The following is a 26,704-nucleotide window of genomic DNA, read 5'->3' on the forward strand; positions in this document are numbered from 1 at the left end:
TTCAATATGGCGTTTGTTTAATATGTCTATCCTTATTGGTTGCTTAGAAAATTGCAAAATAAGTCATAAATTTTGAGTTTTTATAAATATTTATAACTTATGTAAAAATTAACTTAGAACCTTCTTATTACACGGAATACTGAGAGTTATGGTGCTTAATTCATACCCTAAATTTCGAAGAAATTGGACAAATAGTTTAAAAGTTATTTAATTTGTTTATCCCAAATTTATTTTTTTTTGCAACACTGTAAGTCAGAAAATGATGAAGCTACAGTAATACTTTGGATAGTTTATGGAAGAAGGAAATTTACAGTATTAATTTAATTAAAAAAATTACAAAAAATAATTATAAATATTGCAAAATTATTTTGCAAAAACATGTGAATTAAAAAATGGGGGGGCTAACTTTGTCCCTAATTGTTCTAGGACAGTTGTTTTTCTTTCTAAATGTGTATAAAAATTCAGTCTTTCTAAATATGAAAAAATAATTTTTCTACAGGTAACGGTTAAAAAGTTATTCTAATTGTTTATAAGTAAGCAAAAAATCGACATGTTTTTTCAAAATCATTTTACACTGTTTAAAATTATTTTTTGTCATTTATTTTTAATAATGGTAATAGTATAAATGTTCTTCTTTCATAAACTGTCCGAAGTATGATTGTAGCCTCATAATTTTCTGACTTGTAGTGTTGCAAAAAAATGAATTTGGGATAAACAAATTAAATAACTTTTAAACTATTTGACCAATTGCTTTGAAATTTAAAATATAATTTAAGTACAAGAAGTATCAGCATTCCGTGTAATAAGAAGGTTCTAAGTTAATTTTTACATAAGTTATGAATATTTTTAAAAACTCAAAATTTATGATTTATTTTGCAATTTTCTAAGCAACCAATAAGGATGGACATATTCAGCGAACGCCATATTGAAGTTTTTTATACGATTTATGAGTTTCTTACACTCAAATTTGTTTAAAGTGCTTAACTTTTTGGTAATAGACGAAAAAAGCGAAAATTTAGCGTTTTTTGATCTTCATTTGTTTATTACTATGTATATCATCAAAATCGGCTGCAGGAAACATATAAGTTAATAATATAGATGTCCATACTACTCAAAAAATTTGGTTTCGGCCTGGAGGGGGATGTGTCAGGAAAAAAATCTTATTTCTCTGGATTAATTTCTTTACTGCATAGAACTCCGTTTAGACATTAAAGCTCTTCGTGCTTGTATGATTAGATGTTCTATTTGTCGTTTGTCTTTTCCACTACGGTCGAAAAGGACGCCCAGGTATTTATACTCGTCACATGGATTTATTTTTTTATTGTCTTCGATATCGAGTTGTTCTGCTTCAGCGCGATTGAGAGGTATTTTGTCTTTTCTAAATTGATATTTAATCCCCATTTGTCAATTGAGTTCACCACCTGATCATCTACAAACTGTAAAGTATATATTATGTAATCCTGATCGTTCAATTGTATTAGGGGAGTGCATATAGATTTTAACTTCGGAAAAAATCAAACAACATAGAACTTTTTGTAATTGCATTAAAAAATGTTTAATAAACAACTAATCAAAAAGTTCTACTCGAGAAGTGGGTGCTTCATTTTTATTAAACAAATGAACTGCGAAATTAGATGTCTTTTTAAATAACTCCGAAAATATAAACATTAGAAAAAAATTGACTTCACCGTTAAAAAATTCAGAAAATTTTACAAAAAAAAACCTTACATAAAGATTTTTCTAAAATTAAATTTGTAGCTTCTATAATTTTTTATTCATAACGCTAAAGTCACCCTTCTCACAAACATTGGCGCACTGTAAACTAGCGTTCGGAGAAGTGCTAATAGTTCGAAGAAGAATAATTAAGATATCTTATGGTTATAATAAAAAGAAATAAAATGGATGGGCATAAGTACAGTGTGGGCGGAAAGTGAGACTAACATGAATTTTGTTTAAAAATGATTTAAAAATGTGTAACTAATACAATTTTTTTATAAAACTCTCAATTTTGCAAAAACATCTTACTAACATCTTACTAAACGATGTTTCATTCAAAAAAATCTCGACGTCTGAAAAAATGTAATTTTTGAAAACGTCGTAGTTTTACAGAATTACCACCACTTAAAGACGGTATTACTCAAATTTGAACAGATCTGTTACAATTTTATAGGTGCTTTTTGTAAGCTTAGGATGCAATCTTTAAAATGCTCTAAATTGTTTTACTTTAGAAATAAAATAGACTATTTCTTTTTGAGAAAATTAAGAAAGATAACAAAAATCTAATACAAATACCGAAAATTACCAGCTAAAAAAATGTTTATACAAAGTGATCAAAACTTTTTCTGTAAAACTTACCTAAAATACATTTAATAATAAGCTTCAACAATAATAAATGTTCAACAAAAAAAATTTTTTAGCTCTTATACAGTATGTCTGCGTAACTTGGAACTTATTGATAACTTTTTTATTATCAATTTTACGAAAAAAAGTTATTCTTTATCAAATACTCTTCATCATATATAATCTAAGATGCAACCATCAAATATCAAATTTTATTAATTTTATACGAGGTATGCAAAAAATATGAATTTCACTCAAGAGTAAAGTACCTTTATATTTCACAATATCGAAAATTGTTATTAAGAAAAGTTGTTTTTTATTAAAATATATGTTTCAGTGTTTAATTATATCCTTCTAATTAAAATATTGTGAATAATAAATGCACTTAACTCCTTAGAAAAATTTATATTTTTCACATACCTCGTATAAAATTGAAAAAGTTTGATATCTGATAGTTGCATCTTAGATTTTAGACCAGGTAGAGCATTTTATAAAGAATAACTTTTTTTTCGTAAAATTGATAATAAAATAGTTATCATACCTAATTTTAAAAAATAATAAAGAGTATACGTAATTTGAGAAAAAACTGATTTTTTTTAGATTAGAATGATGTAATTGTATATTAAAACATAGTTTTTAATTTCAAACAACTTTTCCCAATATCATTTTTTGACATACTGGAATATAAAGGTACTTTACTTTTTAACGTAATTCATATTTTTGACATAACTCGTATAATATTGATAAAACTTGATATCTGATGGTTGAGTTTTAGATTTTTGACTATCCAGAGCATTTTGTGAAGAATAACTTTTTTTCGTAAAATTGATAATAAAAAAGTTTTCCATGTGGTTCCTAACTACGTAGACATACTGTATAAGAGCTTCTGTATAAGAATTTTCAAATTGTAATACCATATTTGGATTCAGCGTAATCCAAAAACCAAATAGAAACATATTTGATCAAAGTAAAATGATTAATTCAACTATATTTTTAAAATTATTTATACAAATCAATTGTTATTGTTTAAACAATTAATAAACAATGAGCTGCCAAATCTGTGAGTAGAACTTTTTACTTTAACATGTATATAAACTAGCAAAAAAAAGAATGTGTGTGTACTTTGTACGCACGTAAGAAGTTATACTTCTATATTATGATTTCAACAAAATCAATATACCTACTTTAAATATTAAATTAATTTTAGAAAGAACTAAAAGAATACAAAAAAAAATATGCTTTGTCCGGGATTCGAACGTGGGACCTTCCGATCTCTAGGCGAATGCTCAATCGACGAGATACCGAGGTTACCCTTACGTACGATTATTTCTCGGTCATAATAATGACAATCGCGGTGACACATAGATAACTGAATAAACATTTTCAATAATATTTATTACCGTACCCCCAAAGACACAAAAATTATAATAAATATATTTACTAAAAACACTAATATATTCTTTTCACGCACACTTCAGTTGCGCTACATAATTTAAAAGGTTTAGCGACTAATACCATACTGTCGTTGTGTGCATGCGCCGGGAATGTTAAAATTTCACCCTCAATTGCGCCTAAAGAGGTATAACTCCACAAAGTTTTAGAAAAATATAAGCTTGTTTGAATTTTTCCGAAACAGTGCATGTTTTTAATTGCACTCCCCTATATACCCATTCTTTTAACTTTCCTTTTCCATTGTTTAAGAGCTGCAGAGATATAAATTTTAAACAGAGTAGGAGAGATACAACATCCCTGTCTGAGACCCTTAGTAACTGAAAATTTTTAAGCTAAGCTCCTTGTGCTTCGTCTTCAGACGATTGATAATCTTCCTCTATCAGGTCCCGTAGTATTCGACCATATAGCCGACTCATTGAACTTGTGACCGATATCCCTCTATAGTTTTTAAAATCTCTCCTGTCACCATTTTTATATATTATTGGAGTCATATATACTGTTTTCCATTAATCTGGTGTTGGATGGCCATTAATAAATAGGGCTTTTCATCGATTGTCATTTGTTGCGAGCTTCTGTCATAAGTTGTATAATCTGTGTATAATATTAATATGCACAGATTATACGACATATGACAGAAGCTCGAAACAAATGACTGTGAATGAAAAGCCCTATTCGTTAAATATCCCAGTGATCATTCTGTGTAATTTCTCTGAGCCATTCTTTATTAGTTCCGTAGTTACTTCCTCTGGTCCGCTTGCTTTCCTATTCTTCATCCCTGCTATAGCTTTTTGAATTCTGTTGATATCTATGGTAATATGCTATCCCATAATTTCGATTCTTGATGAATTCATCTTCTTTAAATTCGTCTCTGTTCTCATTTAATAGATGTTTTTAATAATGTGTCCAATCCTCGGGATTTATGGGGTTTAGAATCTCTTTCTCGATAGTCGGCTTCTTAACAGAGTTTATAAACTTCCACGCCTCAGTGCATTGTCGTCCTCCAATATAAGATTCTATCTCTCTGCATTTTCTTTCATTATAAGGTTCTGATTTTCTGCAGCAGTTAGGAACAAAACAAACGATCTCTTATATTTTTTATCTTTGCGAGTTATCAGGTCACGATTATCACTATCAGCTTAGGTATACCACAATTTGTGGTGATATTTTAATAATAGTTCCCCTATTATATATAGCTCTATAGAGCTGGATAAACTAATGCAGAGCGCAGGTATTGTTAGATCTGTAAAGTCACAAAGACTAACCTCGCTTGGTCACTTAGCAAGAATGCCAGATAATCGAACTATAAAAGTAATCTAGACATGAAAGCCCCAAGGAAATAGAAAAGAGGAAGGCCCCGTAAAAAATGGATAGACGACATAGAGAAAGACCTTTAAACCATGAACATCAGACAGTGGCAAAGGAAAGTATCCGACAGGGAAGAATATAAGAACGTTGTTAAGAATTCCAAGACTCATAAAGGGTTGCAGCGCTATTGGAAAAAGCTATTGGTTGCTTTGGAAAAAGAAGAAGATTATATAGATCTTCGTTACTTACAATATTTTTTCAGTCCTATATCATAAAATAGATATAGACGAGGAAACGAAGCATTAAACCTAGGAATTTTGTGCAGTAAGATGAATCGTCATGCAACTTTTTGCATTCGATTCGAGAGAGTGTCAGGCAATTTTGTGAACTAAATTGATCTCCGGCAAAAATTTTTGTGCATAAGTAAATACATTTTCAAAGTGCATCTCGAAGAGATTGAAAATGAAAAATTTAGAACTCAGGAAATATTGACGGAAATGAGTTCAATTTTTTATACTGGGGGGTTTTGGAGGTCACTGAACACGAATTTCATTACGGCGATGGTATCCGAGGTACCTGGTGCCCCGGGTGAAACTCGTCGCTTGAGACAATCGAATAATTCCCGGGACGATCGAATAATTCACGAAACTAAGATTGGATCGAAAAACTGAAAAATACGTATTCAATATTTTTCAAAAATCTGTCGAGTGACACTAAACACGACCGCCACTACACCCTTGGAGGTGGGGGGCTAACCTTAAAACCTTAAATGGAAACCCCCATTTATTATTGCAGATTTAGATTGCTTACGTAAAAATAATCAAATGTAATACCACGAGTCCTCTAAATTTTATCGATAAATTTTTTTGTTTTCACGAAAATTTTTTTGTTTTCTTTATTTGGTAAAATTACGAAAACAAACCGAATGATAAAATCACGAGTCCGAAGGACGAGTGATTTTATCCATTTCGGTTTGTTTGAGTGATTTTACCCTAAATAAAGAAGTTTAAGTATGAAAACGAAAAAATTTATCAAGCAAAATTTAGAGGACGAGTGGTATTTGAAAAGATTATTTTGTGAACCAATATGTATTATTAGTAAATACGGGAATCTGTGAAATATTTTTAAGACAACTAGGATCAATATCTTAAGTAGGTTATAGATAAATTATTATATGATTTAAAAATGAACCAATTTATTTATTATATTGTTAATACATAAAAAACTGTTTAAATCGAAAATGAACAATTATTAAAAACACAATTTTTATAACTAATATGAGATTTTCCAATGTCGGTCGTAACGTCTAATCTGTCGTCACTTTCAGTATCATTAATTACAGTCGCAGTTGATGTACTGGCAATGCACTCAGTTGTAGTAGTTGTTCTAAGTTTATTAATAATTTTTTTATGATGTTCTTCATTAACTTGTAAATAAGGTTTTAACGAAGAAGCTGTGGCATGTCCAGTTATTTTTATTGCCTCTTGTTCTTGAATTCCTGCCTTAACAAGATGAGATACTACACTGGATCGGCTTAAATGATTTGTTATTTTTGGGTTTTGTGTATCCAATCCGCATTTTTTTGCAGAGTTCTTCAACCATTTAGCCATTTCATTTGGTCCAATGGGAGTATTTTTATACCATATTCCATTACCTGTTTGCCAGTATGGATTTGGGGTAAGGAAAAATCTATCGCTGGTAATATTTTTACCGCGCTTCTCCATGATTTTTTTATATAGTCTTATTGGGCACCTGTCTGGATCTTTAATGTTTGGTGTCAGCCATTTAAATCCGAACATTTTTTTTGACCACCTTGGCATGTTTTGGTAAAAATTGGATTATATTCATTGCTTCCTGTTTCTTTGTCGGCATTATTTATTTCATATTTGAAATAATCAATTCTACAATGAACACCCTCACCACCGCGCCATGCTAACTCGTAAGAGACAACATGAAAAAATTTCATCTCTAATCCTAGCGGATTATTTTCATCGCACGAATTTATAATACTCAAATACTCTTTTTCATCCAGCGCTATAGCACTTTGTTTTCTTTTTTCGGGACGACTTTGTAACTCTTTCCTTTTTGCATTTCTCACGTCTCTTACCTTCTTAAATTCAATGTCGATAAACGGGTTAAAACTTATAATAAACTCTGAAAAATATTTTTATTGAATCATTTTGGCTGTTACATTCCAAATAGTTTTAACAGAGTATTCCTTGTAATCTTCACCATTCATTTTCTTCATATTCATTCCCCAATCTTCAAGAACTTTTGCATACTTGTATTATCATTCAACTGATAGTTCCTTACTGTGCAACATTGCTCAAATTGTGTCCAAACAGACCTTCTTGTCTTAATTGTATTTTGAGGCGTATTATTTTTTAACAAATCTTTAATTTGTTCATGATTATTTTCACCAAATCTAACGCTAACGTCCATTTTGTTTAAATTAAATTATGACGATGTTAAATCGCGAAAATTTAAATCGGTCAAAATTGCGCGGCCTACTTGCTTCGTGGTCTTACCCAGCTACGCTGGGTGAGTTCACCAGAGTGCAGTGGTGTAATTGGTTTTGCCTAACCCTCAGGTGAATGTATTTTATTTAATTATTATTCACCCGTGTTTTTGTAATAATAAAATAGAAGAATGTAATTTTATAACTATTTTACTAATTCTACTAATATAATGTGTATTTTAAAAGTAACTATTGTCCCAAAATATTACGTTGTAAATATTCGAATCCTTTTATGTGATAACACTGGTTTGTTGAAATCGGCAACAAAATAGAAGAACTAGTTCTGTGTTCATGTGTACGGTTTACATCGGTTCTGTTTGACGTTTATGAAAAGTTTAGAAATATTTATTTTGAAAATAAAAACTGTAGAAAATCTGAGTATATCGTGGTTAGTGTTTTTAAAATATCTATGTACCAGGGCTGTTCATAAATTAAGTTAGTAAACACAGGTATGTACATACGTATTATGTGAAATTTAGGGTACCTTAAGTTTTATCAGGGAAGAGACTGTTTTATCAAGGAAGAGGCTGTTATATCAGTATTACACTCAATGATTGGCTAGAATGACGCGTGGTGATTGGCTGAAAAAGCAAAAACGTCAGAATTTGACAGGTGAAAAGATTAATCAACTTTTATTCGGGACATCTTTTCGAATTGTGGATGAATGGTCTATAATCGGAAAAAACGATTTATCATGATGATACCATAGGTAAATTATAGAAACGGTCTAATATCTGCAGAAATACACTTCCAAATAAAAACAAAAAATAGGTGTTTAATATTTTTCAAAAACCTATCAAATAACATCAAACACTATTTTTTGCCCCCCATTTTTTATTGAAGTTTTGGATTCCTTACATAAAAATAAATAACTTTAATTCGAGACATTTTTTCGAATTATGGATAAATGACGCTGTAATCGGAAAAACACTATTTATTAGCGTCATATATCAACAATTCTAAAAAGTGTTACTTATTTTTTCATGAGGAATCCAAATCTGCAATAAAACATGGGGATTACTATTTGATTTTAAAGTTACCCATACCCCTCCCCCCTTCCCTCCAGGATGTGAAGTTGAGGGTCTTGTCTGATGTTATTCGATAGGTTCTTGAAAAATATTAAATAAGAATTTTTGGTTTTTTATTTGGAAGTGTATTTCTCCAGATATTAGACCGTTTCTATAATTTACCTATGGTATCATGATAAATCGTTTTTTCCGATTATAGGCCACTCATCCACAATTCGAAAAAATGTCCCGAATAATAGTTGATTATTTTTACGTAAGCAATCTAAATCTGCAATAATAAATGGGGGTTTCCATTTAAGGTTTTAAGGTTAGCCCCCCACCTCCAAGGGTGTAGTGGCGGTCGTGTTTAGTGTCATTCGACAGATTTTTGAAAAATATTGAATACGTATTTTTCAGTTTTTCGATCCAATCTTAGTTTCGTGAATTATTCGATCGTCCCGCGAATTTTTCGATTGTCTCAAGCAACGAGTTTCACCCTGGGTACCAGGTACCTCGGATACCATCGCCGTAATGAAATTCGTGTTCAGTAACCTCCAAAACCCCCCAGTATAAAAAATTGAACTCATTTCCGTCAATATTTCCTGAGTTCTAAATTTTTCATTTTCAATCTCTTCGAGATGCACTTTGAAAATGTATTTACTTATGCACAAAAATTTTTGCCGGAGATCAATTTAGTTCACAAAATTGCCTGACACTCTCTCGAATCGAATGCAAAAAGTTGCATGACGATTCATCTTACTGCACAAAATTCCTAGGTTTAATGCTTCGTTTCCTCGTCTATATCTATTTTATGATATAGGACTGAAAAAATATTGTAAGTAACGAAGATCTATATAATCTTCTTCTTTTTCCAAAGCAACCAATAGCTTTTTCCAATAGCGCTGCAACCCTTTATGAGTCTTGGAATTCTTAACAACGTTCTTATATTCTTCCCTGTCGGATACTTTCCTTTGCCACTGTCTGATGTTCATGGTTTAAAGGTCTTTCTCTATGTCGTCTATCCATTTTTTAAGGGGCCTTCCTCTTTTCTATTTCCTTGGGGCTTTCATGTCTAGATTACTTTTATAATTCGATTATTTGGCATTCTTGCTAAATGACCAAGCCAGGTTAGTCTTTGTGACTTTACAGATCTAACAATACCTGCGCTCTGCATTAGTTTATCCAGCTCTATAGAGCTAATAGGGGAACTATTATTAAAATATTACCACAAATTGTGGTATACCTACGCTGATAGTGATAATCGTGACCTGATACCTCGCAAAGATAAAAAATTTAAGGAACCGTTTGTTTTGTTCGTAACTGCTGCAGAAAATCAGAACCTTATAATGAAAGAAAATGCAGAGAGATAGAATCTTATATTGGAGGGCGACAATGCACTGAGGCGTGGAAGTTTATAAACTCTGTTAAGAAGCGGACTATCGAGAAAGAGATTCTAAACCCCATAAATCCCGAGGGTTGGACACATTATTACAAACATCTATTAAATGAGAACAGAGACGAATTTAAAGAAGATGAATTAATTCATCAAGAATCGAAATTATGGGATAGCATATTACCATAGATTTCAACAGAGTTCAAAAAGCTATAGCAGGGATGAAGAATAGGAAAGCAAGCGGACCAGAGGAAGTAACTACGTAACTAATAAAGAATGGCTCAGAGAAATTACACAGAATGATCACTGGGATATTTAACGAATAGGGCTTTTCATTCACAGTCATTTGTTTCGAGCTTCTGTCATATGTCGTATAATCCGTGCATATTAATTTTATACACAGATTATACAACTTATGACAGAAGCTCGCAACAAATGACAATCGATGAAAAGCCCTATTTATTAATGGCCATCCAACGCGAAATATTTTTGAATTGAGAATAGATGTTGTTCTGAAGCTATTTCCTTGTGGCATTTTTTTATGATTAATTATTTATATGGGAAATAAGCCACAATTAAAATGAAAAAAATAATTTTATTAACGTTTCGACGCCCAAATCGGGTGCCGTTGTCAAAATACAAAATATTACTAATAAACAAAAGTGTTGTTGCTAAGCAAAAAAATTCTTCTAATAATTTATTTAATCTCACTCATTTATATTGGCAATTCAGACATATATTATACATTTTAAAGTAGAAGACTTTAAAATGATATTGCCAATATTTATGAGTTGCGTTCCTGGGACGACTTACTGAAAGATAGTTCATTCGATTACATGAAATTAACCCCAACTCAAGAATATCCGTCATAAAAAATTATAGCATGTGATATGTCTTTAAAAAGACAACCAAATGCAACGACAGTAAAATTCTCGAGTTAGAGACTTCATAGTAAATCACAAGGGAAAACCAGGAAAAACCCTGTGATACTATCCCGACATCGTAAGTATTTGGTCTTACATTAATTTACTCTCAAAAAATAATACCAAATTCTGACTTGTAATATGTTTAAATTATAAATAATATTAATAATACTAGATATATATAATACTAAAATATAAAATATGTACTAGCTCGATATTATTGACTTATTAATCTTGGTATTTTCTTTCTATTGACTTCCTCTTTCAGTATGGGTAACCACATCCTACTGCATTCTACCGAGGAATTTGCAAATTTCTAAATGAAACCAATTGTGTCGCAAATTCCTCGGTAGAATGCAGTAGGATGTGGTTACCCATACTGAAAGAGGAAGTCAATAGAAAGAAAATACCAAGATTAATAAGTCAATAATATCGAGCTAGTACATATTTTATATTTTAGTATTATATATATCTAGTATTATTAATATTATTTATAATTTAAACATATTACAAGTCAGAATTTGGTATTATTTTTTGAGAGTAAATTAATGTAAGACCAAATACTTACGATGTCGGGATAGTATCACAGGGTTTTTCCTGGTTTTCCCTTGTGATTTACTATGAAGTCTCTAACTCGAGAATTTTACTGTCGTTGCATTTGGTTGTCTTTTTAAAGACATATCACATGCTATAATTTTTTATGACGGATATTCTTGAGTTGGGGTTAATTTCATGTAATCGAATGAACTATCTTTCAGTAAGTCGTCCCAGGAACGCAACTCATAAATATTGGCAATATCATTTTAAAGTCTTCTACTTTAAAATGTATAACATATGTCTGAATTGCCAATATAAATGAGTGAGATTAAATAAATTATTAGAAGAATTTTTTTGCTTAGCAACAACACTTTTGTTTATTAGTAATATTTTGTATTTTGACAACGGCACCCGATTTGGGCGTCGAAACGTTAATAAAATTATTTTTTTCATTTTAATTGTGGCTTATTTCCCATATAAATAATTAATCATTGAGAATAGATGGCGCTATAATCTATGGGTCTTTTTCGATTATAGCGCCATCTATTCTCAATTCGAAAATATTTCTCGAATAGAAGTTGCTTATTTTTACGTATGCAAATCAAATCTGTAATAAAAAATGGGAGTTTCTATTTAAGGTTTTAAAGTTACCCTCACCCCACCTCCAGGTGGTGGAGTGAGGGGTCGTGTTTAGTGTCATTCGATAGATTTTTGAAAAATATTGAACACGTATTTTCCACTTTTTCGGTCCAATCTTCATTTCGCCAATTATTATTCGATCGTCTCGCGAATAATTCGATCGTCCCAGACGACGAATTCCACCCTTGGCACCAGTTATCTCGGAGACCATCGCCGTCATGAAATTCATGTTCAGTGACCTCCAAAACCTCCAAGTATAAAAACTGAACTCATTTCCGTCAAAATTTCCTTAGTTCTAAATTTTTTAGTTTTCACTTTGAAAATGCATTTTCTTATGCAAAAAATTTTTGCTGGAGATCCATTTAGTTCACAAAATTGCATGACACTCTCTCGAATCAAATGCAAAAGGTTGCATGACGATTCATCTTACTGCACAAAATTCCTAGGTTTTGGGTTTTTTAGTGCTTCGTTGCTTCGCCTAATATGCCCGAGCGTCTCACTGTCTTCCATAGTTGTTTCAAAAACTTGCAAAAAATCTTTTTGTTTGTATTTAACAGAGCACTTTACTGATTGTCTCTCTAAGCCTTTAATAACAAGTTTTAGAATGTAAATAAAATACTGGGCGTAAAAAGAGAATATGTAGCATAAAACTCGGTACATTATTAAATGCTAGTGTTTCAGTGAGGCACAAAGGATCGTAATTACCGCAATATATACCGACTCTCCTTTAACATATAAAAAAAATTTAATTTATGAAAATTAGCAAGAACAACAATGCAAAGGAAAGATTAACAGATTGAGAGAGTAAAAAAATATACTTACTTGGGAATAATAATCACAGAAAATAGATATTATACTGCAGAAATAAGAGTAGGACTTGAAAAAGCAGGCGACTCGACATCGAGAAAATGAAAAATATTTCTTGCAGCAAAGATCTGACATTGGCCCTTAGAATAAGGCTAATTAAATGTTATGTATACAGTGTGCTTTTCTATGGAGTTGGATCATGGACATTAAACAGAAATGCAATAAATCGATTTAGCGTCCTTGAAATGTGGACAAGAATAGGCAGAGAGAGGGAAATGGAAAACACAATAAAAGAAACCAAATTGTAATATCTCGAACATACAATGAGAGGCGAAATATACAACATCTTAAGACTCATAATTCAAGGAAAAAACGAGGGTTCGAGAATCGTAGGAAGGAGACACGTTTTCTGGTTTGGTTGCAACTCAACGCAACTGTTAAGAGCAGTTGCCACGAAGGTCAGAATGTCCATGATGATTGCCAACCTTCGTCGCGGAGATGACACTTCAAGAAGAAGATTAAATTATTTCTATAAAAAAGACTGGTATATTTGAGATTGCAAATGCCCACTATTGGACTCTTAGAGAAGCAATACTGCAAGTAAACCGAGATATTTAGAATATGAATAAACAACAAATGCAGAACTAATGGTACAGAAAATATCCAGAACACCTTGAGAAAATCTAAGATGAAAAATGACGAAAAGTTGAAAAAAGAAAAAAACCGTAGAATAAAGTTTAAATAAAAAAATACTTTATATTGAAATTGATCAACTTCTGTCAAGTGATATAATTTATTAAAGTAACTTCTACTATACCGGGTGGTTCATTAATAATTGGAAATATTAAAACTGTAGATTCATGCGCTCAAAATATTAAGGTTTAATGTTGTTCTGAAGCTATTTCCTTGTGGCATTTTTATAATTAAATATTTTTTATGGGAAATAAGCCACAATTTTACTAAAAAATGAATTTATTAACGTTTCGAAGCCCAAATCGGGTTTCGTTGTCAAAATACAAAATACAATTAAAATAAACAAAAATGTTGTTGCTAAGTTAAAAAAATTCTACTAATAATTTATTTAATCTGACTTATTTATATTGGCAACTCAGACGTATATTATACATTTCAAAGTAGAAGACTTAAAATGACATCGCCAATATTTATGAGTTGCGTTCCTGGGACGACTTTACTAAAAGATAGTTCATTCGATTACATGAAATCAATCCCAACTCAAGAATATCCGTCGCAAAAAAATCATAGCATGTGATCTGTCTTTAAAAAGACAACCAAATGCAACGATGACAGTAAAATTCTCGCGTTGGAGATTCCATAGTAAATCACCAGGAAAAACCAGGAAAAAACCTCGTGATACTATCCCGACATCGTAAGTATTTGGTCTTACATTAAATTTACCTTCAAAATTGTATTAATGTATTATTAATATTATTTATAATATAAACATATTAAAGTCAGAATTTGGTATTAGTTTTTTGAAGGTAAATTAAATGTAAGACCAAATACTTACGATGTCGGGATAGTATCACGAGATGTTTTCCTGGTTTTCCCTCGTGATTTACTATGGAATCTCTAACGCGAGAATTTTACTGTCATCGTTGCATTTGGTTGTCTTTTTAAAGACAAATCACATGCTATGATTTTTTTGCGACGGATATTCTTGAGTTGGGATTGACTTCATGTAATCGAATGAACTATCTTTTAGTAAAGTCGTCCCAGGAATGCAGCTCATAAATATTGGCGATATCATTTTAAAGTCTTCTACTTTAAAATGTATAATATACGTCTGAATTGCCAATATAAATGAGTCAGATTAAATAAATTATTAGAAGAATTTTTTTACTTACCAACAACATTTTTGTTTATTTTAATAGTATTTTGTATTTTGACAACGAAACCCGATTTGGGCTTCGAAACGTTAATAAATTCAATTTCTAGTAAAATTGTGGCTTACTTCCCATAGAAAATTCTTAATTAAGGTTTAAACCAAATCACCTAGTCCGAAAAGGAGCTAGAGTTCTTTGAAGATGGCGTCTTTTAATTAGTTTTTTTTTATCTTTAGAGTGCTTATATTTAGAAAAACAAAAACTGGTACGTCTATTTATCTCTCAGAGATAAATCGATTCATATAATGCGAATTTCTAGTAGGTACCGTTCATAGGCGACCCTTTTGGGTATGGCAACGTAACGATTATTTTATGGCACAACTTCTTTGTCTTTAACGTTTAAGAATTTTTAACACTGGATTATTAAATTGTGAAGTATTCTACAGTCGAACCCGCTTATTGGAATAGCCTTCTTGTCAACCAAAAGTATTCTTATAACCGGGATATTCTAATAACCGATCACTGACTGCTATTAGAAACGTTTCGGGACCTTAAATTTTTATTCCTTAAACCGGGATATTCCTTTAAGAGGTATTCTAATAAGCGGGTTTGACTGTAGTACTAAACGGAGCTCTTACTTTAAGTCGGTAGGATGCACCGTTTTCTAGACAAATAACTACAGAATAAAGTTTAAATAAAAAAATATTTTTTATTGAAATTGATCAACTTGTGTCAAGTGATATAATTTATTATAGTGGATTCTAATATACAGGGTGGTTCATTAATAATTGGAAATATTATAACTGTAGATTCATGGGCTCAAAATATTAAGGTTTAAACCAAATCACCTAGTCCAAAAATGCTTCCTAAGGGAGATAGAGCTCTTTGAAGATAGCGTCTTTTAATTAGTTTTTTTAAATATTTTTAGAATGCTTATATTAGTCCATTGAAATGTTACATTTTTTAGGCCATACCTTGCATTTGTTAGAGGAGTCAATTTTATTTTTTAATGTGCAAGGGGGATCAGTAGAAGCTCAAGTACAAGTTTTTGGGGTCGCCACCCTTGTCTCCCGGCCGCCATCTTTGAAAAGGGGTTTCGCGCTATATCTCGTAAACTTCCAACCCTACGGAAAATCTAGTAAAAAATAAAATGTAGCAAATTAAATTTTCTACCATTTTGTTTCTATCACTTTTTATCGTCAAGTGACCAACAAAAAAGATATACACAAAAATAAGTAAACATTTTTTAACAAGTTTCCTTTTGATGGTTCTAACTTGTTGTTAGTTGTTGTTCTAACACTGAACAGTTTTCACTATTAAGGTGTTTAATTCTATTTATTTATCTAGGGTTTACAACGCTTCAAACTTGACCAGATTCTCAAATGCTCATAGGGATACAATAAAAAAAACGTTAGGCTTACTTTTCTATCTTAATATTTTTTATTTATATAATTTATTACGATTTTAACATACCTATGCTATTAATAATCTATTTTGGACCTTTTTCTCCACCATAAAACCTAGAACCCTAATCATATACCTATAGAAAAGGCCCAAAAAGTGGTTTGAGGACAAATTCGCCGGTCCATAAGAAGAATGACGCAACCGAAAAATGCAAAAAATGCTTCAAAAGAGCCAAAAACGATTTCTAAATATTTAAAATAGGGATTAAATAAAGAGTGATCGTTTAGGAGCATCGGCATGTTTTTTGACAACGATGGCTTTTATTTTCATCGATATTGGTCCGAATTTCATTATATTAATTGAATCGACCTATTTTCAACCCTATCTACAGTTGCGTCATTATGAATCTGAAGCAAGGTCTAACATAGCGCGTATTTCAGTAACCACGCAACTACCCTATAGTGGCTCATCACATTTCTACAGTTCGATGTTTTTGTATCATCTTTACATAGTATTTTAGAAGTTAATTGCGCAACAAACAGGTATTGACAAAATTTGCAGGTACGTCATTTTTCTTCCGTATCGGACTGAATATCTGCCTGCTATTACTTTTATTATTATAAATTATCTTAGGTGGCACAGCAGAGGTGGACCTACACTTAACTTATTATTACAGTTGTGCTACCTATTTGGCCACGTGCAGTCGTATTAAACATTGTGAAAAATAATTTGAGTTTTATAGATAATACTATTGAGAGTCTTGTGGGTAAAATTTATATTTTTGTGAATAGATAAGCCTTTTGTGTTTTTTGTAAGAGCAGTGGTAACCATCATGAGTGGTGGTTATTTTATTTGTAAGAAACCTCTAGGGAAAATTATTTGTCAGCGGGAAAGTCAAGCCATCTTTACTCACTGTTGTCGGCGAACGTTTGTCGTCTCTTTATATGGCGGAAATAAAGACGATTTTTTGGAAACCCTGAGATACAAGCGATTCGCTAAAACAGTGACAGAAAATGCATTTAATCTCTCCTCACTTCCTCCAACAAAAGATGCAGCCCGTTTCCACAGACTCCGAGTGTATCACCAGATTCAGTCATGGTTCAGTAAACATTGTGATCCAGAAAATATTTGGCTGGAATAAGCATACAAAAATTTTGGATACCAATCCAAGACTCCAAGCCTCCAGTAGGTACCCCCGAGCTTATGAAATTCATCTTTAGCAGATGCAATGGAAAGTGGAAGTGCATGTGGTTGCCGAAAAGCATATCTCAAGTGTTCAGCAGTGTGCCTCTAGAAAATGAATTACAAGATGAATTACTGTCAAAGACGCTAACTCTAACTCTCATTATACCACAACAATTTACCTCGGATACTGATTCAGATCTTGACTCGCAGCCTGAACCATCGAAAAAAATGAAAAACTAATAACTATGATAGATATTTTTCAACATATAACAATAAATAATATTATTTTGTCTAGAAATTGTTCGTGGATTAGGCCTACTGGGGATACCGCACAAAAAACGAGCCACCAGTCTCTACCTCATAAATGGTCGGAAAAAGGGTCAAAAATAGATAAGTAATAACATAGGAATGTTAAAATCGCAATAAATAAATATATGGATAGAAAAGTAAGCCCAATGTTTTATTTTTATTGTATTCCTATGAGAATTCGAGAATCTGGTCAAGTTTGGAGTGCTGTAAAACCTAAAAAAATATCTAAAAGTAAAAAACGTTATAGTGGAAATTGTTCATTGAAAAATTTTCTATAAAATAGCTTTAATGTCATTTTATTGTAAAATTAACGGAAAAAAAGTTATAACCTCCAAAAGGAAACTTCTTACAAAATTTTCTCTTATTTTTGTTTATAACTTTTTTGTTGGTCACGTGATGATAAAAAGTAATAGATATAAAATTGTAGAAAATTTAATTTGCTACATTTAATGTGTAATCAAATTTTCTGTATGGTTGCTAGTTTAGTAGATAAAGCACGAATGCCCTTTGTACCGCTTTTTCCAAGATGGCGGCCGGGGGACAAGGGTGGCTACCCCAAAAAATTTGAACTTAAGCTTCTACTGAACCCCCCTACACATTAAAAAAATTAAATTGACTCCTCTAAGAAATGCAGCCCTAAATGTAGCATTTCAATAGACTATATTTAGAAAAACAAAATCTGGTACGGTAATTTTAAGCATTTTTGACACTGGATTATTAAATTGTGAGGTATTCTAGTACTAAACGGTACTCTTTCTTCGGTAAGTCAGTAGAAAGCAACATTTTCTAGAAAAATTGATTTGAACATTTTTCGTTTTACTTTATCGTACTACATACGCAGTAGTATGAGTATAATAGATAAAGTTATAGAATCGTGCAAAAAATTTTTTTTCAGATTTCACTTTTTTTCGACGTTTTGAGTCCCCCGAGTCTAAAAAGCAAATAAAAAAAAGTATGTACGTATGTACGTATGTACGTACGTATGTCGCCACCGCCCAGCAAAAACTACTGGACCGATTTCGATGAAATTCGGTATGAGTAAGTTTAAGAGAATTTTGTCGAGAAATTAAGCTTTTGAAAAAACCTCTCAAAGGGGGCCGAAATAGGGGGGTTATTTGGGGCCCATTTTTGCAAATTTTGACCGAAACGAATGAAATTTAACTTAAAGTTAGCTCATCGATAGGTAAATAGAAATACGGAATTTGACATTTCCAAATCCAAAATGGCAGCCAGCCGACCGCCCACCCGATACATTTCCCTACCAATCTAAAAACTTGTTTAAGATAAATTTAATTTGAAAAAACATTTATATAGCCTAAAGATGGGGCTATAACAAGAATATTATCGTTTTTCAGAAAAAGTTATGGGTTGCCTATATTTAAGGGGTCAAAATTTGACATAAATATGAACTAAATTTTCTCAAAAATGACTCAAAGGAATTTGTTTATTTTTTAATATATTTTTGATATCCTATCGGTAAATTGAATGACATTGGTCAGATTTCTTAACTCCTCATAGGAGGGGAGTTATGAATTTTTTATAAAAAAATATTCGAGTGCCCGTAACTACCTCTGTAATAGAAACTAGAATTTGAAATTTGGCAGACGTATATAGTACTTTGTTATCTATTAGCACAATAAATTTTACCCACAATATGGCTTCCGGTTTAACCGGAAATGAAAAAAAAATCTTAATTTTTTACATATGCCCTGTATATTTTTACATATTTTGAAAGAATGTAAAATTATCTTTCCAGTGACATAAAACTTGTTGCTATAACTCAAAAACTCGAAAAGTTACAGAAAATTGAAATTTTGCTAGAATCTTGTGTGTGTCCCCTCTCACGCGATCATAGCAGAGCATTATTATAGGGCAGTCAATGAGGGCATTTGGCTTCGAATTCCATCCTACTACATCGATGTACTTGATATTTTCACAGTAAGTAGGGAATAGCTCAAGAAACAAAATCTACCCTATATACTATGGCGCTTTATCTTGGGGCAATTCCCACCCCTTCAAGGGGGTGGAAAATTTATTGGTCAAAATAAACATGGAAGTGGCTAGATAACCTATTTTTAAGCAAAAACTGATCTATACTTTTTTTTGAGAACTCAATACTTTTTGAGTTATGCGTAGTTGAAAATTGGCCATTTTCATCTAAAAATGACACGTTTTCGGACGGTTTTTTGTGAATACCTTAAAAACTATGCATCAAACTAAAAACACTATATAAATTTTTTTTTAATTATAAATAACAAAGAGATTCGTTCCTCCGTAAATTTTCTATTTATAATACAAAAAGAGATATGGTAGGTAAAAAGAGTTTGTTTTTTGGTGCATGCTCAAAGTGCTCATGCTTTTGTAGTGTTTGAAAAGGCCTTTAAAACGAGCACCGTTAAATGTCGGTTACATTCAAACTAAGCGAGATATGGTGCAAAAAAATATATGACTAATGTACTTTAAGGAAAAATGAGAAGTACATACATTTAACCCTTATTCACCAGAATTTAAATGCATTGTTTTTCTTTTGCAATACCTCTTAATATAGTGTTATTTCTACTTTCAAAAAGTTGGACGGGTGAAAAAAATAAGATCAAATTATAGAGCGCATTTTTAAATTTTCTTAAAATTCTTCCTTTTGCTCCATGCAATTCGAAAATAAAAATGTTCTATCCCCGAGAAGTGGTGAGAACCGCCCCCATGATAAAAGCGCCATAGTATACAGGATAGACTTTGAATTAAGAGATTGGGCTTTGGGCTACTCCAAAAATTTCATTACAATCCATGCAGTAAAATGCAAATATTGTAAACTATTAATTTCTCAGAAAAATGGACTAATTTGAAATGAAAGTATGACTAATATTCTATTTATTTATGCAATAATCTATAGTGTGTCCTCGAACATTTTCTCAAATGCGGGAATTAATGATGCGTAGAACCATAAAATATTTTCAAGTATACAAGGTGTTTCTAAAATATCAAAATAACGAGTAACTTTGTTATTTTTATAGAATGCCAGTATCTAGTACGATAACGATAATAGATCGGTACGATAAAGTTCTCGGGCGGCCCTTCCGTCCAGCGTTTTTTGAATTTGAACAAAATTTGAATTTTTATTTCAAAAAAACGGTGTATTCTACCAACTTAAAGCAAGAGTAACTCTTAGTACTAGAATACCTCATAATTTAATATTCAAGTGTCAAAAATGCTTAAAAATTAAAAACTCACACAGTGGCGTAGCTATGCGTGACACCCGCGACGTTTATCGATGGTGCCACCACAAATCCTAAAAATAAAGATGGTTAAAATCAACGAAAATCAGATAAACGTATGTTTTAAATAATGATAAAATTAAAAATTGTAGTTAATGAAATTGCAGTAAATAGTATATAAGTTTATTTATTTTGTGTTTTACATTATATGAACGAAATAAAATATTTTTTCTAGCTTTACTACCGGCAATCTCTGCAATAAGATTTTCTAAATTTATGTTTTGTGCTGCTTTATGTTCGATAGTTATAGAGCAAGAGCCCGTGTCAGCCAGGCATTCCATATTTAATAAAAGCTGAAAGTTTCTCTGCGCATGTTCCCAACACAGATAAAAACGATCAGCGAGTACGGACTTTGGATCGTGGTTACTTAAGTAGATAACAGGTAGCAAACGTGTGTAAAATATTGTACTACTTTCCTTAACGTATAAAAGCTGAATTTTATATATTTTACTTGGACTACTATTAAAAGATGGACACGCGCCAACTCGTAACTCTTAATGACAAATTGTTTCAAATCAAAATGTACACCGGCCAATTCGTAACTTTTCTACTACCTGGCCCTCCCAACTCGCAACTTTATACAGGTGAATTTGAAACCATTGTTTACTTGTAATGTAACTTTAATTGTTTGTTTACTTGAAATAAATTTGAACAGTAACGGATTAAGCCAACACGGGGCATATAGCATATTATGTAAGCGAATGGTTCTTGGTTGGCTCAAAAACATGTTGTGTATTATATGTACCTATAAAAAAATAACAAAAATTGAAATCTCTTAATAAAATAATTGAAACAATATATGTATATAGACCAAGGCGGATATGTAAAAAAAAACGTCTATTTGCGGATGTGCGAGGTGGCATTCGGATTTTTGCAGATAAAGTTAGGTGACAACTTCAATAATAATAATTGACTTATGCTCCTTCTCAAATATGCCCGGAACATTAATAAATACAAAAAATTAAAATATTTAAAAATTTCGAAAAACATAGATTTTTTTTACTTTCTTTGCTTATAACTTTAAAACGATTCATTTTGGAGCAAAGTCGTAGGGAAATAAAATAAAGATAATTGGATTTTGTCTGATATACGACTAGTTAAAAATGTCTTAAATTATTACCCTTTCTGTAAAATAGCAATAAATACAAAATAAGGGGACAAAATAAGCCTCTTCAGTGTTTTCCAACAACTTTGGTTGCACATAGAACCTTCGTAATTCGCATAAAAAATCCTTATCATATGTACTTAAATCGTCCACCAAATTTCATTAAAATCGACCTGATAGATTTTGCATAATAATTTTGCAATCTAAATTTTAAGAAAAAGTTCAAATTTTTTAAAAACTTTCTGAACAAAAAGTAGACCATTTAGAAGTTTGCTATTTTTTTTACATATAAAGAGGTACTCACCTATCCAATACACTTTACATAATTAAAATCAGATTATCTAAGCGGCCTCAGCACTGTTTCAAAATTATAAACAACTCTTTGGCATCCACGTTCACTCATTACGAAATCTGTTACAAGTATTTCAGCCATTTTAACAAAATTTATTTCGACTTTCTCCTGTAACTCGTCCAAGAGACAATACATAAATGATGAATAACTTTTACACCACCTTTAAAGAGGGTAATTTATACAAGTACATACCTGGAATATCGGTATTAGATTATCAACATCGTTAGTAATTACTTAGAAAAGAAAGTTACAAATTCACCGGTACTTGGTGGGTTACCAAATAATTATCTGCGAGCCAGAGTTACCAATTGGCCTGTAATTAGGATGGCGGATTAAAATAGTTACGAATTCACCGGGACATTAAAAGTATATTGTAAGTACAAGCACGGCAAGTATATACGAACGAGTGAGATAGTGAGTTCCGGCTACTGCGATCTTTTACTGCGCCACTGGAAAAAAAAAATAAATAAAAAGCGCCACAAAAAATAAAGCGATAAAATAACCACTGACCTACCCAAAACGAACGCATATGGCCGGTACTAGAAATTCGCAATCGATGAAATAGATTCATATCTGGAAGATAAATAAACGTACCAGTTTTCGTTTTTCTAAACAGTTTTTTTTAATTTTATTAAAATTACAAATTTTCAAATCGACTTTTCTAGAAAACGGTGTATTCTACCGACTTATCACAAGAGTATATTTTAGTACTAGAAAACTTCACAATTTAATTGTCCATTGTCAAAAATGCTTAACAGTTAAATACAAAAAAGTTATGCGATAAAATAACCCTTGTCTTACCCAAAACGAACGCCAATGACCGGCACTGGAAATTCCCAATATGTGGAATCCTTTTATCTCCGGAAGATAAATAAGCGTACCAGCTTTCGTTTTTCTAAACAAAAGCGTTCGGGAGGTATTTAAAAAAACTAATTGCAAGACGCCATCTTCAAAGAGCTCTAGTTCCCTTAGGAAGCATTTTTCGTCTAGGTGATTTGGGTTAAACCTTAATATTATGAGCCCAGAAATAAACAGTTAAAATATTACCAACTAATAATGAAACACCCCGTATATTTTACTTTAGTACGTAAACCTAGCTATTCTAAAAGAAAATCTTCAAAATCTAAACGAAGGAAAATTTAAATAATAAAGTTACCTAACAGCAGGAACTTCTAAGATGTCCCATTCAACAGATGTGTAGAACTCAGTCAAATCGATGCCAATGTCCACTACGTTAGATCCTTTTATCTCGTCCAGATGGCGCAGATCCACCTAAAACGAAATAAATTAAGTATGGAAATTCAACTCCAACTTTAATAGAAAATATATCTTTCTGAATTTCGTTTTCCCGACTTTCACCGCGTCAGACGTCATAAAACAGGAACAAATTTAAATACTTTAACGTAAATATTTAAACGTTTAGAAGTTGAACGAAACGTTTTGAGAATTTTATGAGCAATTTATTGGAAACTGTAAAAAATATGTAAAAGAAAAAACGAATTTTACATTATCATTCTTTTGCTTTTACATTTCCGTATTTTAGTGCGGCAGATTCATGCAAATATTATAAGAATTGTGCATTTAATGATAGAAGCATATAATTTGGACCACATATACAACACATATAAAGGTTCAAAATTAGATAGAAGGCCATCTCAGATTTTGCCTTTTACAAAAATGGCGGGGATTTAAAATGGCGACTATACATATGTGACTAATAGCACGATAACTTTTGACCGAGACTTCAGATTTCAACCAAATTTGGTATATAGGTTCTTTTTTGGATGTATAAGATCGAGGTCTTGAACCGAAAGAATCAGTTTACCAGAAGTTGTATTTATTCTGGTTTTTATGTAAAAATATGTTGTTTTTTTTTCAATTATTTCACCCTGTATGTATTAATTTTTCAAATAGTTAATACGGCAATTAAAAAGGACGTAAGAATATTTTTTAGGAAATATTTTTAACTTTTTAGTTATGTTAATTACCATTTTTTATTAAGTGCAAAACATATCTTCACATGTACCTATATGCGGCAGATTCATGCAAATATTATAAGAATTATTGTGCATTTAATGGTAGAAGCATATAATTTGGACCACATATACTACACATATATAGGTTCAAATTTAGATACGAGGCCATCTCAGTTATTGTTCCTTTTACAATAATGGCGGGCATTCAAAATGGCGACTATACATATGTGACTAGTAGCACGATAACTTTTGAACGTGATGTCAGATTTCAACCAAATTTGGTATAGGTATGTGCTCTTTTTTAATGAATAATATCTAGGTCTTCAAACGGAAGAATCGGTTTACCAGAATGAATTTGTGTTTTTACTGTTTTTTTATGTAAAAATATGTTGTTTCTTGTTCAATTCTTTCACCCTGTATATATTAATTTTTCAAAAAGGTGATACCGGCGTTGAAAAGAGCGTAAAAATAGTTTTTAGAAAATATTTTGAACTCTTTAGTTATATTAATTACCATTTAATACGTGCATAACGTATCTTCACATGTAGGTACCTATGTGCGGCAGATTCGTGCAAATACTAATATAAGAATTATTGTGCATTTAATGGTAGAAGCATATAATTTGGACCACACATACTACACATACAAAGATTCAAATTTAGATATGAGGCCATCTCAGATTTAGTCTTTTACAAAAATGGCGGGCATTCAAAATGAATCTGCCGCCCATATATACATGTGAACATACGTTATGCATTTATTAAATGGTAATTAAAACAACTGAAAAGTTTAAAATATTTCCTAAAAAACATATTTACACTCTTTTCAATGGCGTTATTACCTTTTTCAAAAAATTATATATACAGAGTGAAGGAATTGAAAAAGAAACAACATATTATTACATAAAAAAAACAGTCAGAACACAAATTCGGGTAAACCGATTCTTCCGGTTCTGGACCTCGATATTACTGATCAAAAAAAGGACCTATATACCAAACTTTGTTGAAATCTGACGTTTAGTTCAAAAGTTATCGTGCTATTAGTCACATATGTATAGTCGCCATTTTGAATGCCCGCCATTTTTGTAAAAGGAACAAAAACTGAGATGGCCTCGTATCTAAATTTGAACCTTTATATGTGTAGTATATGTGGTCCAAATTATATGCTTCTACCATTAAATTCACAATAATTCTTATAATATTTGCACGAATCTGCCGCATATAGGTACATGTGAAGATACGTTTTGCATTTAATGGTAATTAACATAACTAAAAAGTAAAAAATATTTCCTAAAAAATATTTTTACGCTCTTGTCAATGGTGGTATTATCTTTTTAAAAAATTAATACATACAGGTTGAAAGAATTGAAAAAAAAAACAACATATTTTTACATAAAAACCAGGAAAAACACAACTTCTGATAAACCGATTCTTCCGGTTCAAGAAGTCGATCTTTTACATAAAAAAAAAGAACCTATATGCCAAATTTGGTTAAAATCTGAAGTCCCATTCAAAAGATATCGTGCTATTAGTCACAATGTATAGTCGCCATTTTGAATCCTCGACATTTTTGTAAAAGGCAAAATCTGAAATGGCCTCATATCTAAATTTGAACCTTTATATGTTCAGTATATGTGGCCCAAATTATATACTTCTATCATTAAATGCACATTTGTTTCACATATCGGATGCACTATTTAGACATTCTCGTCTATTGTGATATCAAACTTAATTATAATTATAGGCCTGGATCCCGCGTACCAAAAAAAAGGTTTATTAATAGCAAGCTAAAATTTTGTTAATAGCTTAAGGGTGTCTAGTCGGACAAACTTTGATGCATGGGAACACTGGAACAGGGGAAGTTTTAATTGTGGAACAGGTTAAAAATTTGGAACGTCAGACTACGAAAACGTTCCATGTATTTTGTCTGAACTTCCAATTGATTTGTTACCCTTTCATTAAACTCTCATGTTAAAATCAGACTGGTGTTTATCACCAACTGGGTATTTTAATAAGTCCGACACGTAGAATATGTCAAATGACAGGAATTATGACAGATGATAAATAGCACTCTGATTTTTGCATGAGAGTTTAATGAAAGTGTAACAAATCAATAATTGGAAGTTCTGTCCTACAAAATACATGGAATGATTTCGTAGTCTGACGTTCCAAATTTCTAACCTGTTCTACAATTAAAACTTCCCCTGTTCCAGTGTTCCCGTCCATCAAAGTTTGTCTGACCAGACACCCTTAAGCTTCTAACAAATTTTCAGCTTGCTATTAATAAACTTTTTTTTGGTACGCGGGATCCAGGCCTATTAGTTATTCCATGATATT

At 31.5% G+C, this 26,704-nt stretch overlaps 1 protein-coding gene across 2 annotated transcripts in view; it reads right to left on the reverse strand.

Annotated features, from left to right (window-relative positions):
* Window positions 1-26,704, reverse strand: part of LOC114346273 (acetylcholine receptor subunit alpha-like) — a 1,182,789-nt gene that overhangs the window by 331,879 nt on the left and 824,206 nt on the right. For both annotated transcript variants that reach the window (XM_050646983.1, XM_050646986.1), the window contains exon 6: window positions 23,549-23,664. In XM_050646983.1, the coding sequence (XP_050502940.1) occupies window positions 23,549-23,664 (116 nt within the window). The remainder of the gene's footprint in view (window positions 1-23,548; window positions 23,665-26,704) is intronic.

Source organism: Diabrotica virgifera, chromosome 1 (genome assembly GCF_917563875.1).
Source record: "Diabrotica virgifera virgifera chromosome 1, PGI_DIABVI_V3a".
NCBI classification, from domain to species: domain Eukaryota; kingdom Metazoa; phylum Arthropoda; class Insecta; order Coleoptera; family Chrysomelidae; genus Diabrotica; species Diabrotica virgifera.